The sequence below is a fragment of the Geotrypetes seraphini genome, chromosome 1 (genome assembly GCF_902459505.1).
Source record: "Geotrypetes seraphini chromosome 1, aGeoSer1.1, whole genome shotgun sequence".
Taxonomy (NCBI): Eukaryota; Metazoa; Chordata; class Amphibia; order Gymnophiona; family Dermophiidae; genus Geotrypetes; species Geotrypetes seraphini.
In genome coordinates this window covers 289420943-289437354 of record NC_047084.1, presented here as the reverse complement: position 1 = coordinate 289437354, position 16412 = coordinate 289420943, and the positions used below count along the sequence as shown (strand labels likewise).

The 16412-nt window shown below is 42.4% G+C and overlaps 1 protein-coding gene across 1 annotated transcript in view; it reads right to left on the bottom strand.

The window, feature by feature from the left end:
• Nucleotides 1-16412, bottom strand: part of NAGK (N-acetylglucosamine kinase) — a 104310-nt gene that overhangs the window by 14501 nt on the left and 73397 nt on the right. The window contains exons 7-8 of the mRNA XM_033953349.1: nucleotides 14340-14427; nucleotides 10213-10310 (exon numbers count right to left, since the gene is read on the bottom strand). Coding sequence (XP_033809240.1) covers nucleotides 10213-10310; nucleotides 14340-14427 — 186 coding nt within the window. The remainder of the gene's footprint in view (nucleotides 1-10212; nucleotides 10311-14339; nucleotides 14428-16412) is intronic.

The window sequence follows — 16412 nt, the reverse complement described above, 5'->3', positions numbered from 1 at the left end:
TGCCTGCCCTGCAGCAGCACACATAGCCGACCGGAAGTCTTCCCCCGTGGTCAGAGTTGATGTCATATGGAAGGCGTAGCGTCAGTTACGTGCAGCAAGCAGGGCTCGTTGCCCTACATGCTGCACGTAACTGATGCAAAGCACTCCCTCTGATGTCAGCGCTGATATCGGGGAAGACTTCCGGTCGGCTATGTGTGCTGCTGCAGGGCAGGTAGGAAAAGAAGACGAGCCTCGCGGCTCAAGTTGCATCGAACCCCGCGGGGGTTCCCCATGGGATCCCCGCAACCCGAGGGACGTCCCCATGGGATCCCCGTGACCCGAAGGGGGATCCCGCGGGATTTCCATCGTCCCCATGCAGCTCTCTAGTTCAGAGGGCCATAAGGGGGAGGGAAATACACCAGAGCAAGCAAGGAGCCTAATGCATTATGTTAAATTTATTAACACAAGTTAAAATTTTAACATGTTAATTGCATTAAACGTGTAGCCCTTGTACTGTAAAAGGCAATTTCAGAAACAGGCTATTTAAATGTGCCACAAAGATATTTTATTTTATTTTTAATTTATTAAATTTCTCTATACCGTTCTCCCAGGGGAGCTCAGAACAGTTTACATGCATTTATTCAGGTAACATAGTAACATAGTAGATGACGGCAGATAAAGACCCGAATGGTCCATCCAGTCTGCCCAACCTGATTCAATTTAAATTATTATTTTATTTTTTTTTTCTTCTTAGCTATTTCTGGGCGAGAATCCAAAGCTTTACCCGGTACTGTGCTTGGGTTCCAACTGCCGAAATCTCTGTTAAGACTTACTCCAGCCCATCTACACCCTCCCAGCCATTGAAGTCCTCCCCTGCCCATCCTCCTCCAAACGGCCATACACAGACACGGACCGTACAAGTCTGCCCAGTAACTGGCCTAGTTCAATCTTTAATATTATTTTCTGATTCTAAATCTTCTGTGTTCATCCCACGCTTCTTTGAACTCAGTCACAGTTTTACTCTCCACCACCTCTCTCGGGAGCGCATTCCAGGCATCCACCACCCTCTCCGTAAAGTAGAATTTCCTAACATTGCCCCTGAATCTACCACCCCTCAATCTCAAATTATGTCCTCTGGTTTTACCATTTTCCTTTCTCTGGAAAAGATTTTGTTCTACGTTAATACCCTTTAAGTATTTGAACATCTGAATCATATCTCCCCTGTCTCTCCTTTCCTCTAGGGTATACATATTCAGGGCTTCCAGTCTCTCCTCATACGTCTTCTGGCGCAAGCCTCCTATCATTTTCGTCGCCCTCCTCTGGACCGCCTCAAGTCTTCTTACGTCTTTCACCAGATACGGTCTCCAAAACTGAACACAATACTCCAAGTGGGGTCTCACCAATGACCTGTACAGGGGCATCAACACCTTCTTCCTTCTACTGACTATGCCTCTCTTTATACAGCCCAGAATCCTTCTGGCAGCAGCCACTGCCTTGTCACACTGTTTTATCGCCTTTAGATCTTCGGACACTATCACCCCAAGGTCCCTCTCCCCGTCCGTGCATATCAGCTTCTCTCCTCCCAGCATATACGTTTCCTTCCTATTATTAATCCCCAAATGCATTACTCTGCATTTCTTTGCATTGAATTTTAGTTGCCAGGCATTAGACCATTCCTCTAACTTTTGCAGATCCTTTTTCATATTTTCCACTCCCTCTTCGGTGTCTACTCTGTTACAAATCTTGGTATCATCTGCAAAAAGGCACACTTTTCCTTCTAACCCTTCAGCAATGTCACTTACATACATATTGAACAGGATTGGCCCCAGCACCGAACCCTGAGGGACTCCACTAGTCACCTTTCCTTCCTTCGAGCGACTTCCATTAACCACCACCCTCTGGCGTCTGTCCGACAGCCAGTTTCTGACCCAGTTCACCACTTTGGGTCCTAACTTCAGCCCTTCAAGTTTGTTCAACAGCCTCTTATGAGGAACTGTATCAAAGGCTTTGCTGAAATCCAAGTAAATTACATCTAGCATATGTCCTCGATCCAGCTCTCTGGTCACCCAATCAAAAAATTCAATCAAGTTCGTTTGGCACGATTTACCTTTTGTAAAGCCATGTTGCCTCTGATCCTGTAACCCATTAGATTCAAGGAAGTACACTATCCTTTCTTTCAGCAACACTTCCATTATTTTTCCAACAACTGAAGTGAGGCTCACCGGCCTGTAGTTTCCTGCTTCATCCCTGTGACCACTTTTATGAATAGGGACCACATCCGCTCTCCTCCAATCCCCAGGAATCACTCCCGTCTCCAGAGATTTGTTGAACAAGTCTTTAATAGGACTCGCCAGAACCTCTCTGAGCTCCCTTAGTATCCTGGGATGGATCCCGTCTGGTCCCATCGCTTTGTCCACCTTCAGTTTTTCAAGTTGCTCATAAACACCCTCCTCCGTGAACGGCGCAGAATCTACTCCATTTTCTCGTGTAACTTTGCCAGACAATCTCGGTCCTTCTCCAGGATTTTCTTCTGTGAACACAGAACAGAAGTATTTGTTTAGCACATTTGCTTTCTCCTCATTACTCTCCACATATTTGTTCCCAGCATCTTTCAGCCTAGCAATTCCATTTTTTATCTTCCTCCTTTCACTAATATATCTGAAAAAATTTTTATCTCCCTGTTTTACATTTTTAGCCATTTGTTCTTCCGCCTGTGCCTTCGCCAAACGTATCTCTCTCTTGGCTTCTTTCAGTTTCACCCTGTAGTCCTTTCTGCTCTCCTCTTCTTGGGTTTTTTTATATTTCATGAACGCCAACTCTTTCGCCTTTATTTTCTCAGCCACTAGGTTGGAGAACCATATCGGCTTCCTTTTTCTCTTGTTTTTATTGATTTTCTTCACATAAAGGTCCGTAGCCATTTTTATCGCTCCTTTTAGCTTAGACCACTGTCTTTCCACTTCTCTTATGTCCTCCCATCCTAACAGCTCTTTCTTCAGGTACTTTACCATTGCATTAAAGTCCGTACGTTTGAAATCTAGGACTTTAAGAATCGTGCGGCCGCTCTCCACTTTAGCCGTTATATCAAACCAAACCGTTTGATGATCGCTACTACCCAGGTGAGCACCCACTCGAACATTAGAGATACTCTCTCCATTTGTGAGGACCAGATCCAATATCGCTTTTTCCCTTGTGGGTTCCGTCACCATTTGTCTGAGCAGAGCCTCTTGAAAGGCATCCACAATCTCCCTACTTTTTTCCGATTCCGCAGACGGAACATTCCAGTCCGCATCCGGCAGGTTGAAATCTCCCAACAGCAGAACCTCCTCTTTCCTTCCAAACTTTTGGATATCCACAATCAGATCCTTATCAATTTGCTGCGATTGAGTCGGAGGTCTGTAGACTACACCCACGTAGATAGAAGTTCCATCTTCTCTTTTCAGAGCAATCCAAGCAATTTTCCCTGTCTGTAGACTACACCCACGTAGATAGAAGTTCCATCTTCTCTTTTCAGAGCAATCCAAGCAATTTTCCCTGTCTGTCCTGGCGGGCTCACAATCTGTCTAATGTACCTGGGGCAATGAGGGGATTAAGTGACTTGCCCAGGGTCACAAGGAGATATTTCAGGGGGCTGTGGTTAAGGCATGCCTAGTGCAGGACAAAAATCTTCATCTGTATTTTTCATGTTACAAAGTAAGAACATAAGAAATGCCTTCATCGGATCAGACCCTAGGTCCATCTTGTTTGGTGACCTGCACACGCAGAGGCCAAGCTAGGTGTTCACTAATGGACATCTTGTTCACCCGTATCCCTCAATGTGATTTGCAAGAAGGTGTGCATCCAACTTGCCCTTGAATCCCAAAATGGTGGTCCCTGTCACAACCTCCTCCGGGAGAGCATTCCAAGCGTCCAACCACTCGCTGTGTGAAGCAGAACTTCCTGACATTAGTCCCGAGTCTGCCGCCCCTCAGTTTTAGTCCATGTCCTCTTGTTTGAGTCACTTTTGACAATGTGAATAACGAAGTTTCTTGCTCTATTTTGTCGAAACCTTTCAGTATTTTAAAAGTCTCTATCATATCCCCTCGCAGCCTTCTCTTCTGGAGGGTGAACAATCCCAATTTTTCGAGGCGTTCTTTGTAGCTCAAATTCTCCACACCTTTTATTAGTTTCGTGGCTCGTCTCTGCACCCTCTCCAGCAGGGTTACATCCTTCTTTAGGTAGGGAGACCAGTGTTGGACATAGTATTTCAAGTGTGGTCTGACCATTGCTCTATAAAGTGGCATTATGACGTCCACCGATTTACTCGTGATGCCCTTCTTTTTCATGCCCAACATCCTGTTTGCTTTCTTTGCCGCAGCTGCGTATTGAGCCGACGGCTTCAGGGTCCTGTCTATCAGTACCCCCAGGTCCCTTTCTTGTTCGCTCTTGCCCAATATAATAATAATAATAATCAGTTTATATACCGCAGGATCGTAAAGTTCTATGCGGTTTACAAAAATTTAAAAATTACAATTAAGAAAAAAGTTAGATAAAATTAGAAAAGTTAGATAACCAAATAATTAAAAATAATGCTATAATGATCTAGAAGGTTCATTACAAAGTCCTTGCCAATTAACTGCCTAAGTGTTTCATGAACAAATATGTCTTTAAAAGTCTCCTAAATTACACATAGGAATCAGAAAGCATAATCCTGTCAGGTTTTACATCAGCTCAAAGGCATTCATTGAATTTAAAAAGTGTTCATTTTGGTCAAGGTTGTCCACAAGGGGTTAAGGAAGTAAAATTGCTTCTTCCATGTGGAAGTGCTGATAATTCCATATACTGCCAAGATTCTGCTGCTCATTTTTTCTCATGTACAGCCTATACATATGCAACTCCTGCATGTTCTCCTTTCATTTTAGGAGACAGTAGCAGAATCACCCTTCCCCTCCCCAGCCCGCTGCCTCTACTGAAGCTAAGGAGAGGGGAAGGAGTGTGTAGGGATCTCTTTTGAGGTCCATCACACCTTCTGATTTACTAAGGCTATTTTTCCATTCCATGGCATATCTCTCCTTCCCTCCTTCCCCTTCAGCACATCTCCCCTTGCTTCTCTATTTGGTGTTAAACATTTTTCTCCCTTCTCTGCTCTGAGATAATGCTAGGAAGATAAACTGCAGCTGGGGTAGAGGCGTAAGAATTTGCATATGCTTAGAGGAGGCTGAATCCAGCAGGTCTTGAGCATATGTGGACGATCAAGTACCCAGGCCAACCACAATGAGTCTTTTATAGATGCCACCACTGCTGTGTTGGTGCTGCTCCCAAATTGTGCCACTCTAGGTGGTCCCCTAGCCTACCTGTTGGTCAGGCTGACCCTATATGTTCTCCTAGCCTGCCTATTGGTCAGGCTGACTCTATATGGACCCCAAACATTTAGGTAAAATTGATATTGTATAGTAAGAGCTCATTTTAGTCACTATTGGAAAGCTAACTGGTAATCAGCCACTGTGAAATGCAGCTCCACTGTCAATGGGTATTATGAAGCCAGGGATGCAAGAGTCTAACGTGAAGCTACTCACCTGTAGCAGATGTTCTCCAAGGACAGCAGGGGACACACACTCACATCTGAGTGATGTCATTTGACAGAGCCTGCTGCAGAAATGCTACCCAGCATTCTCTCTCTAGAAGCTTTTGGAACTATCCATCATGCAAGCGTGTGTGCCTTCCTGTCCTCCGCTGCTACTCAGGACTAAAATAGTCTAATACAATAGCTAATAGAATTCAGCTGCTAGGGGAGATAGATGGGGTTACGCAGATGTGCGTCCTGCTGTCCTTGGTTAACACCTGCCTCAGATGAGTAACTTCGCTTTATCCAACCGCAATCAGGATGATGATGATGCATCCCCAGGAGCCACTGGGACCAATGCCTCTAGTGCTAAAGTCGATGGACCAGACTTCTCCATCTCAAAAATCGTTTTGTGCTATCCTTCAGGACTCTCAATGCTTTAAAGGGATAAAACTAAATCATTTGAATCGGATATAATTCTACCTTCCCACATGTTAATTATGGGTATGCCCACAGGATTTTGTTGAGAACCACTGTGAGAGAACATGAGTTAGGTAAGTATTACTGTCCTGACTTGGATGTGCTGTTGCTTTGAATGAAAATGTCCTAAGTCAAAGCCCAGATGTTTTCTGCTGCTCTGTCTCAGGGCTGAGGTTTGCTGCATCTGTTCTGAACCTGATGCTAGCACATGCTGCAGCTGTTGCTTGGCTTGAATTAAGTCTATGCCATACATGTACTGAAAGGATGGCACTACCCTGTTTATGCCTGGACTACATTTAAAAGGGACTAGGTAAAAATGTGATCCTTGGAGCTGCAGCTTGCCAGATCCTCTGGCTATTTATCCATCTGTCTAAATAATTTTTTAAAATCCTCTTCTGGCTGCAAGTAGTAACCATACAGATGCTGCTCTGCTGTAGAAGCAACCGCTGGCTCAGTTAGTATGGCTTTGGCAGCACTGAAGTGAGATCAACAGCTCTGAGCAAACAGGCAGAGGCAAGCACATCTGCTGCAGGAGAAGCCCCTGGCAGCTGCTGGTTTCTTTGCAGAGTAAGATCTAGAGGCTCTAGGCAAGATTTCTAGATCAGATTAATGATTGCCTTCTTTATACCATACGATATCTGAGAGTATGGTGCAGGGATTATAACTATAGCCCTGTGGGTGTGGGTTCAGGGCCACATGGTCCCCCCCCCATTGCCCCAGGTACACTAGACTGTGAGCCCATTGGGACAGATAGGGAAAAAAATGTCTGAGTACCTGAATAAATCCCCTGGGAGAACAGTATAGAAAACTGAATGAATAAATAAATAAATTAAATCATTGCCATTAATGAATACAGTTTATAAGGAGGAGGATTATGGTTAGGCCCCAGATGCAGGTTGTCTTAAGGACATGGTCCTGTCATACCGGGAATACTTCTTAAGCCCATTGGGAGGTTTCCGAGACATATTGGGGAAGATAGCTGAGGTGAAATCGAAGAGCTCAATTGTGAAAAAGCGGGCAAATGGAACAAATGCCTCTCTACTCTCATCTCCAATTCCCCCCCTATCAAACATTCAGGAAGTTAACTAAAACCTACCTTTTTGACAAATTCCTCTGATTTATCCTCCCTCCTCCTCTGACCTCGACTCACCCCTAGATTCTTTACCGCCGTATGTAACACTGCTATTAGTAACACCGCTGTATGTAACTTATAGCAAATGTAACTACTCCGAATATATAACCTAGCTGCAAAAAATAACTTCACCGTAAATTTATCATCTAAAATGTAAATGTAACATGACTGAAAATGTATCGTCTAAAATGTAAATGTAACATTAACGAAATTGTAACTTCGCTGTAAATGTACAGTCTCTTCATCTGTTAACCGAATAGAACTTCCATGGTAATGCGGTATACAAGAATAAAGTTGTTATTATTATTATTACTACTTTAGGCCTAAGATAGCCTAGTGAGCCACAGAACACATATAAAATTTCAAAGAGTTGAAAAAACTGGGACAACTAAGATGAGGGGTAAAAATTTTGGCCCCACATGATATTTATATACTGGAAAGGAGAAAAAATTTGTAAAATTGCCTGAAAAACTTTGGAAGATATGAGCTGAGGGGAGAAGCTCTGCATCACAGATGAAAAAAAAAAAAAAAAAAGTCTGTCCGATGGGAAGGCATACATGTGCATGTTGTATGCTGCCAAAAGCTTCTAGAAATGGAACACTGGGGATTGTCTTTGCAGCAGGCTCTACCAGCTTGTTCTCGGAGAATACATGATACAATTTTTACTATTAGGTGAAAACCTTTAAAACTAAACACATGCAGTACATATGCTTCCAGCCCATGCAGAAGTCATGCTGGGCTTCTGTTAAACATATGTTAAGAACACCAGATTTCCAGTATACTTAACTCTTAACTGTGATGGAGCATTTTTGATGCTTATTTGTTCTTATAAATTACACATGTATTCTACATAGGTGAAAGCAGTTAGACAAAGTATCACAGATTATTATTCTATTATAGAGGTGCCCAGGGAAAAATCCCTGGACTTGATATTAAAAAAAAACCCAAAATAAAAAACTCCCCAAAAGAAACAAACAAACCCCCCCCCCCAAAACCTACCACCCCCGAGCTCCTAAATTTGTGCCCTATTTTCAGCTTAAAAGTTATGCTTATAAGTTTAAGCTTGACCTATTTGTTTAGATTTATGAGTCTTAATTTATGAGCCTTATGTTAAATCACTGTTAAGATCCTAACTTCATTTCCCTGCTCTAAACCTGCCCTTGTTACCATTCGCTTTTTATGTTCCTAAATTTAATATTTAAGTGAAATTTTGAGCATAAATTTCAGCACGCAATCCTAGTAAATTTTCACAGGCTGATTTAGGAACATAACATTCAAAATCAGAGTGCAAAATCATTTGAATATTAAGACCTCTCTCTTCATTTGGGTTTTATCCCAATTTTAAAATCCTAACTTCCTGATATTCAGCTGGTGGTAGACTGAGTTTTTTGTCTGCCGCCAGCACTTAAACCAGATATTCAAGGCTAGGCCCATTTTTTAAAGCAGGTCAGTGCCTCATAGGTTATTATTCAGACTTAACCAGCAATGAGTTAGTGGATAACTCATGCCTTTTTCTCTGCTAAATCTGGCTGATTATGTCTGAAAATCAGGACATAACTGGACTCCACCCCGGAATGTCCCTTGACATAGCTAACCAATTAAGGCCCAGTTTTACTAAAGATAGCAACTCAATTGCTGTTGGCCGATTCTCTGGTCGATTTTCAAAAAGCAATTGATTCACTATGAAGTTTGCATGCAAATGATTTGTTCAGTGAGTGATTGAAACATGCGCAGAGCCCCGACAGTAGTGACAGGAGAAGCAGCCTCCTATCATGAAAAAAAGCCCCCCCAAGCAAAGCGCCTCCTTCCCCGAACCAAAAAAAATGGCAGGAGGGATGCCCACTCCCTTCTGCCTTCGAGCCCCCCACCCCCGTCGTCGGGTCATGGCCCCCCATACCTTTAAGTTGGGAACAGGAGGGGTGCTCAGTTCCTCCTGCTCCTCCGCCGGCCGCTGTCTGCACAATACGGGCCTTAGGCCCCTCCCCGATGCATCATGTGATGCACAGGGAGGGGCCTAAGGCCCTGATTGGCTCAGGTGTCTTGGGCTTCTCCCTGTGATACATGCAAAATATCTCTGCCATTAAAAAAAAACAAACAAAAAACCCAAAAAACCTGGCAGCAGTTGGGTTTTCAGGATTGTAAAACCTGATGGAAAATAGCCAAGCAATGTAAGTGAATCAATCGGTTGGCTATTTTGCATGGGGTTTTACTAATTTGCATGGCTGGATCCGAAAATGGGCGACCGAGGGGGAAAACACGCAGTGGGCCATTTTGTGAATTGGGTCAGTTAGCAGCAATTGTCGCTAAACCTGTGAAAACAGCTTTAGCAACGATCGATGACTTTAGTGAATCGGGGCCTAAGTGTTGAATGCCCCTCAATATAGTTAACCAAGTAAGTGCTACTGAAAATGACCAAATAACCAGGAACAAGTGAGATAACCAATCTATGTCCGTTTCCAGCCAGTTAACTTGCTTTGAATATCAACCAGTTACAAATTAATGCACGCTAATCAACTACATGCCAATTTGTAACTTAGTGTGTGTGTAAAATCAAATTGGAGCACATTAAAATATAGGGAATGAGATTCAAGTCAGGTTTACTCAATATGCTCCCAGAAACAGTGCCTGATTCGTTTTACACAAAAAGGCTGACTCAGGAGCATGAAACTATCTGGCATTACAAACCCAGGATACTTGTTGGAGTAAACTGCTTCGTTCACACCAGTTGATGTTAATTGTTGATGAAAACTGTTCCTTACTCCAGATAGTTTCATGTCCCTGAGACAGCCTTTTTGGGCAAAGCGCATTGGTTACTGTTCCTGGGAGTATTTTGAATAAACCTGACTTGAATCTCCTTACTGTCTGCCGATCTTCTTTTGTTCCACAGTGGATTCTTTGGCGGACAACTTGCCTTGTTTCCTTACATTAAATTTAGGGAACAATATCAACTGGAATGCTCATTATCAAATGCACATCCCTATGACAGATTAGAATACATTCCTTTGGGAAATACATGGGAATTGTGTATGGACTCTGCTGATGAGTCAACATGGCAAAGAGTAGCTGCAGGGACTCTTCTTACCTCATCAATCTTAGGAAGCACAGCCACAATGTGACGAGCAAGGACTTCCCCAGCCTTGCAGAAAACATGGCAGCAGAGGGCGTCTCCATATTTAGCACCTACAGAGAGAAAAAGCACAATAGAGCAGCACTTTGATATGGGTAGAACTTAAAACTAAAGACACAATTGGTTTTTGAAAACTGCATCTTGGAGTCAAACAATGCAAAAACTGACTGTCCCATAAAAACAGTGTTAACAGTGGTAAACTGAATGAGGCGGTACTCTATTGCAGGACATCAGCAGCCTTTTTTGATGAAGATGGTACAAATAGTGAAATCATGGAATTTGGAGAACTCCAACTAGGGTTGTGACTCTTTAGAGTAGCCATTCCCAACCCAGTCCTCGGGGCACATCTACCCCTATTGGGTTTTCAGGATATCCACAATGAATATGCATGAGATAATTTATAGTACAACGAAAGGGATGGTGTAGTATAAACCTCCCTTAAATACCTCCTATTTCAATGTGATTTATCAAAGTGTATTTTCCAGGCCCTCAGAGGTGCCACCAACAGTTCAATAGACTTTCATAACTGAAAGTCTATTGAACTGTTGGTGGCACCTCTGAGGGCCTGGAAAATACACTTGATAAATCACATTGAAATAGGAGGTATTTAAGGGAGGTTTATACTACACCATCCCTTTTGTTGTACTATAGAATCTACTCTTCTATAGAGACTCTACATATCTAAAGCCTTAACACAATAATTCAATGAGATAATTTATATGCACTGCCTTAATTGAATGCAAATCTAACTCAAGCATATTCAATGTGGATATCCTGAAAACCCAATGGGACTAGGTGTGCCCTGAGGACTGGGTTGGGAATGGCTGGTTTAAAGGCATCGGTACATCTGGTAATTGGTTTTCTTGCTGTGACCAAGATGATGTTTTGATTGACTGCTGATGGACTCAGGATGGAAACTAAACAGTGCTTGATCAGGATGTAGAAGGGAGCCCACGTTCTCTGTGTTATCTGTAGTGGAAATATTTGACTTTGTATGGAGGAGGAAGTGTAACTCTTTCGAGAAGAGAGAATCAGCTCTGACAAGGCCAGTATGCTGCTAAGAGAAATCGTATTGGGCCTTTTTTTTCCTCTTAAGCATGATTTTTGCTATGAGAGGAATGGGAAAATAAATATAGAAGAGTAGCCATGTTCAATGTTCAGTTTATAGCCAGAATACCTCTTCCCAGCTGCTACACGGATGGGCACACAACTAAAGAGTATGAAAGATTAGGTTCTTATCTAGATAATCTTCTTTCTGTTAATACACACAGGAGTCTGTACATTAGGCAATCAATCCATACTTGCAAAATATTTACAGAAGAATGTCAATTACATCTTTCAGCTCCTCCTTCACCATACCATACAGTTCTTATATTGTGCAGTTTTCAACAAGGATTCATTGAGATTTACAATAAGGGGGGGGTTGGAGGGAGGGGAATAAATATTGATAGTGATATTTGGGTAACTTTATTCTTTATTTGTATTGTACATTAGGATACATTATGATATTATATGCAGGAAAATGAAATTATTGAATGATATTTATGTTACCTGTATAGATAATAGTGTAATATGTGGAATATCTTTTGTTCTTTCATTTGTATGACACTGTTTTTGATTAAAAATCAATACAGAATAAAAAAAAAAAAAAAAAAAAAAAAGAATTCTGAGCATTCATTGAAGTTACAATAAGATTCATAGGCTATAAGAAGTATAAGCCATGAGAATTATGTCGAGAAGAGATGTGTCTTCAACAGTTTCCTGAACTGGTAGAGAGAGGGTGGAGAGCTGATACAGGTAGTGTAGTAGGATGTTCCAAATATTGGGATCTTGAGAGTTGAAGATAGTCACGAATAGCTTTTTCCAGTGGATATGTTGAGGAGAAGGGAAAGGCTGTTTTAAGCGCTGTGTTGTTCACGAATTACAGAAGAAGCGTGTGACTTTGATGTCGGATGTTAGACCATTGGAATTCTCACAGTTTATAGGCTTATAGACTAGGCAAGCAATCTTGAATTGAATTCTCCTTTTCACCAGCAGCCAGAATAGCTCTGCCAGTAATGGGCTGGTTCTCTCAAATTTTCAAAAGATTGGGCTAGCCGCCGTGTTTTGGAGAAGATGTAATCTTATGTTCCTTCTCTGAGATTCCACAATATAAGGAGTTTAGGGCCCTCTTCAGTTTGAACCAAAACAATCAATCTCCACTGTAATAGAAGAGAGAAGCACGAGGAACTTCCCAGAGATGTCAAAAATTTCTACTCTAACTCATGAAAAAGGACAATAATTATCATGAACTTGCAACATAGATGTATCAATGAACCAATCTGCTGTGTGCAACTAGCACTAACACATAAGATGCTCAAAAGCTCAATAAACCCAGTACTTTATTAGTAATTTATTCATATATGGTAAACCAACAGACAGGAGAAGAACTCCAGTTCTGACCTATAGAATTGTTTGAGGCAGAAAGCAGGCAAGTTGCAAAACCCACAGGGCGGGCAGTACAGATTCCTGTGTGTATTAACAGAAAGAAGGTTATCCAGGTAAGAATCTAATCTTTCATTCTGTTACATAAACATAGGAGTCTGTATGTTAGGTGACGTTCTAAAGCAGTGTCAGATATCTAGGGTGGAACAGATGTGCCTACCCACAAAACCAAGGACCCAAAAATAGCATCCTCTCAAGCCACCAAGTCCACTCTGTAGAACCTTATAAAGGTATGGAGAATAGACCAAGTAGCTGCTCTACAGATCTCTTCGGGTGGAACTGCCCAGTACTCTGCCTACGAAGATGCCACATTTATATTCAAATGAGCTTTGAAAGATATAGGTGGCTGTTTGCTAAAGTCAATGTGTATCGACAAAATTGCCATGTGAATTAATTTTGGTGATAGAAGCCTTGAAGGATGATCTACCTTGTCTTTACTGATTGGTTAGAACAAAAAGATGGTCAAAAAGTTGAAGATCATTGGTCTTTTCCACGTTGTGAAGTAAAATTCTTCGCACATCCAGCCTCTACAATATTTTATGCTTGCTTAGTTGAATCCGTAGGAAGGAAAGTGGACAAATGAACCTCTTGGTTGACGTGAAAGGCTGACACAACCTTTGGTAAAAAGGAAGGTACCATACACAGTGAAAACGCCAGCCTCTGTGATCCTGAGGAAGGGTGCTCTGCAGGAAAAAGCCTGCAATTCCAAGATCTATCTTGATGAGACTATTGCCATCAGAAATACCATCTATACCGTGAGATCCAGAAGGGATGCCCTCTTGGAGAGGCTCATACGAGGCTTAGACAGGCCCTTCAAGATCTCTGTGATCCCATTTGGGGGTCCTAACCAACAGTTTGGGAACCACTGCATTATTGTCTCCCAGTTTTTATTTTTTGACAGTACAGATATTGAAGCAGTGAATTCACAGCACCAGCTACCCATTCCAGAACTTGGTGCAAGCCTCACCTTTGAAGATGCAGTAGATGCCGATAGATATTTATTTGAAGATGCTCAATATAATTCACTAATTGCACAATATGTTGCTAGGCAGATATATCAAAAATTAAAACATGGAAGTTAATCTTATATGAAAAGTAGGAAAAACTGAAAACAAAGGATGGATGTAGATAAAAGCAGAAAAGAAGGGAGAACAAAAACGAGGATAAATTAAAAAAAGAAAGGAAGGAAAGGCAGTGCCATTGCTGTCCACTACTAAATTTAATGTAAAGCTGCAGCTTGGAGGCTGATCATAACTACATTGCCTGCACAACTCGCAGGTCCTTGCTTTTAGTGACAGCTCATCTATTGTTCTGCTCTTCAAAGGTTTTAGAAAAGGATTATTATTGGGACCAGATAAATTTGTGTAAAATGCAAGCAATTTGTAGAAAGCTTGGCTTGTAACACTAAAATCAAGACACAGATATTTCTGGTACTCTAAAAAGGTTAGCATGAATGTCACACACACTTTAAAAAAAACAAAAAAAAACATCGCCCAAGGAAATTACATGGTCACTGACAAACTAAATGTTGTGTGACTCTTGCTTCACTCCTACCCATCCATTGCTTACAAGAGACTTCATGAATTACACTACTATACCTTCTGCGAGCTTCCGGCAAAATCCCGCAAACTTCGATTTCTCAAATGTCCTGTAGAGATGTGTTAGAATACCCATTTGATTTGATACCTGCAAGAAAATCAAGAAGTGACTCTTATTCAAATTAAGTACACTAGCAAAATCAGTACACTTTAGTAACACTCTAGCTCACGACTTCTACAGTTTAGAAAAGACTCTTGCTTGGATGTACCTAAACTTTGGGTATTTACTCTGAGACAGAGGGTGGGGTTCTGTCAGTTCCAGGCAATTTCAATTTCCTCATTTGCTAGAGCAAACACTATATTTGTCATTGTTTCTAAACTTGCATCCTTAGACATGCTAGTATTTTCTATAACTACTAAGAACTACAAAACCCAAATGCCCTGATTCTATAAGGTCCACCTAAACTTAGGCACCAATACTGGCACCTAATTGAGCAACAGTCTGGCACTCAACACTACACAATCGGCTTTAATTGAAAATTAGGCACCCAACTCAAAAAAAACTTGATTCTATTGTTAAATTTATTTTATTGAGCTCAACAAATAGAAAAACAGAAGTACAACGAAATACAAAAAACAAGCTCGCTTTGTGATGGTCAGAAATACAAACCCTCCCCCCCACCATCCCAAACCCCAACCCCAGATTCCTGAAAGAGACCCAAAACCAGGTACAACAAAATGAGCAGACCAGGAACAAGTAATTAGAATACAGTCAAGCAGAGAAGACAAGCTCATAATAGAGGCAAATACAAACCAACCCCCTCCCCCGGTGCCCACCTCCCAACCCCCCCATCCCTCCTTCAAGTCTACCCCAAGATATCAAACAGGATAGAGATGCTGAAAATCCCAGAGAAAGCAACAGGTGTAGGCAGCATTCCCAAGCAACAGAGCAACCGGTCAACAGTTCAATAAGTGACTAAGAGCCACTGGGGTCAAAGTGTTCCAAAAAGGCTCCCAGGTACGTTGAAACGTGCGCTCAATTAGTGAAGAAAAAACATGATTCTATAACAATAGGCACCTAGGGATAGATTCACAAAGCAAACCAATCGTGTACCGATCGGTTTGCGCCCCCTTTACAATCAAATTTCCCTCCGGCCCCATTCACTAACCTCTCCAGCGATCCGCTTCGAATCCGTGCATGCAAATGAGGAGAAACGCATGCAAATTGGACAGCAACGTGATTCATCAACCAAAAATTTAAAACTGACTGGGCTGGCCGATCAACCCAAGAAGCGACTGCTGAAGATCAGTCGAAAACGTCTTTCCGACTCTCCAACTCCATAGAAGCCCTGCTCTGTCCCGATCTGTCTCCTGCCTGCTTGCCCCGAATGCCGCCCTGCTCTGCCCCGATCTTCCAGCCCTCCTCTCTGCCCCGATCTGTAGGAATAGGTTTGCAGCACCGGGGGAATAAAAATTTGCGGCTTCTGTCCCTGCTCTGCTCTCCGCCCTGCAGTGCGAGCCTGCGGGTTTAAAGCGGGGCTGCACACCGCAGTGCAGCCCCACTTTAAACCCATGTCGCTGCGTCAGGGGTGATGGTTCCACTGCTCACACTACACATTTTCCAGACCCGCCATGCTTCTCAAGCTATCACACCATTCCACGGGCAATACTGGCGCCAGTATTGCCCGGTGGAGTGGTGTGATAGCTTGAGAAGCATAGCGGGAATGGAAAATGTGTAGTGTGAGCAGTGGAACCATCACCCCTGACGTAGGACACGACGCGAAACGGAGGGCTCCCCGTTGGATGCAGCGGCTGCCTGGCTTTGTTGAAGCAGCCAGAAGTAGCTAAGTGGTTTTCCTCTAGTTTTTTTGCTTATCATGCTTTGTATTTGACCGTATTGCTACAGTTTTCACTTTATCCACTGATATCAACAGTTATGGGCGTGAGTGTTTAGGCATGTTGTTTTGATATCGCTCTGCAGGCTACTACAGTTGCATTTTTTGTTTTTCATGCAGGAGTGGTGTTTTCTAAAGGAGTGGAGTTTTTTTTTGTCAAATGAAGCCGAATTGAGACCTTTTTCTCCACTTCTTTTTCTTGTTCTCTCTCCTTGTATGGTGTATGGTTGATGAGTGC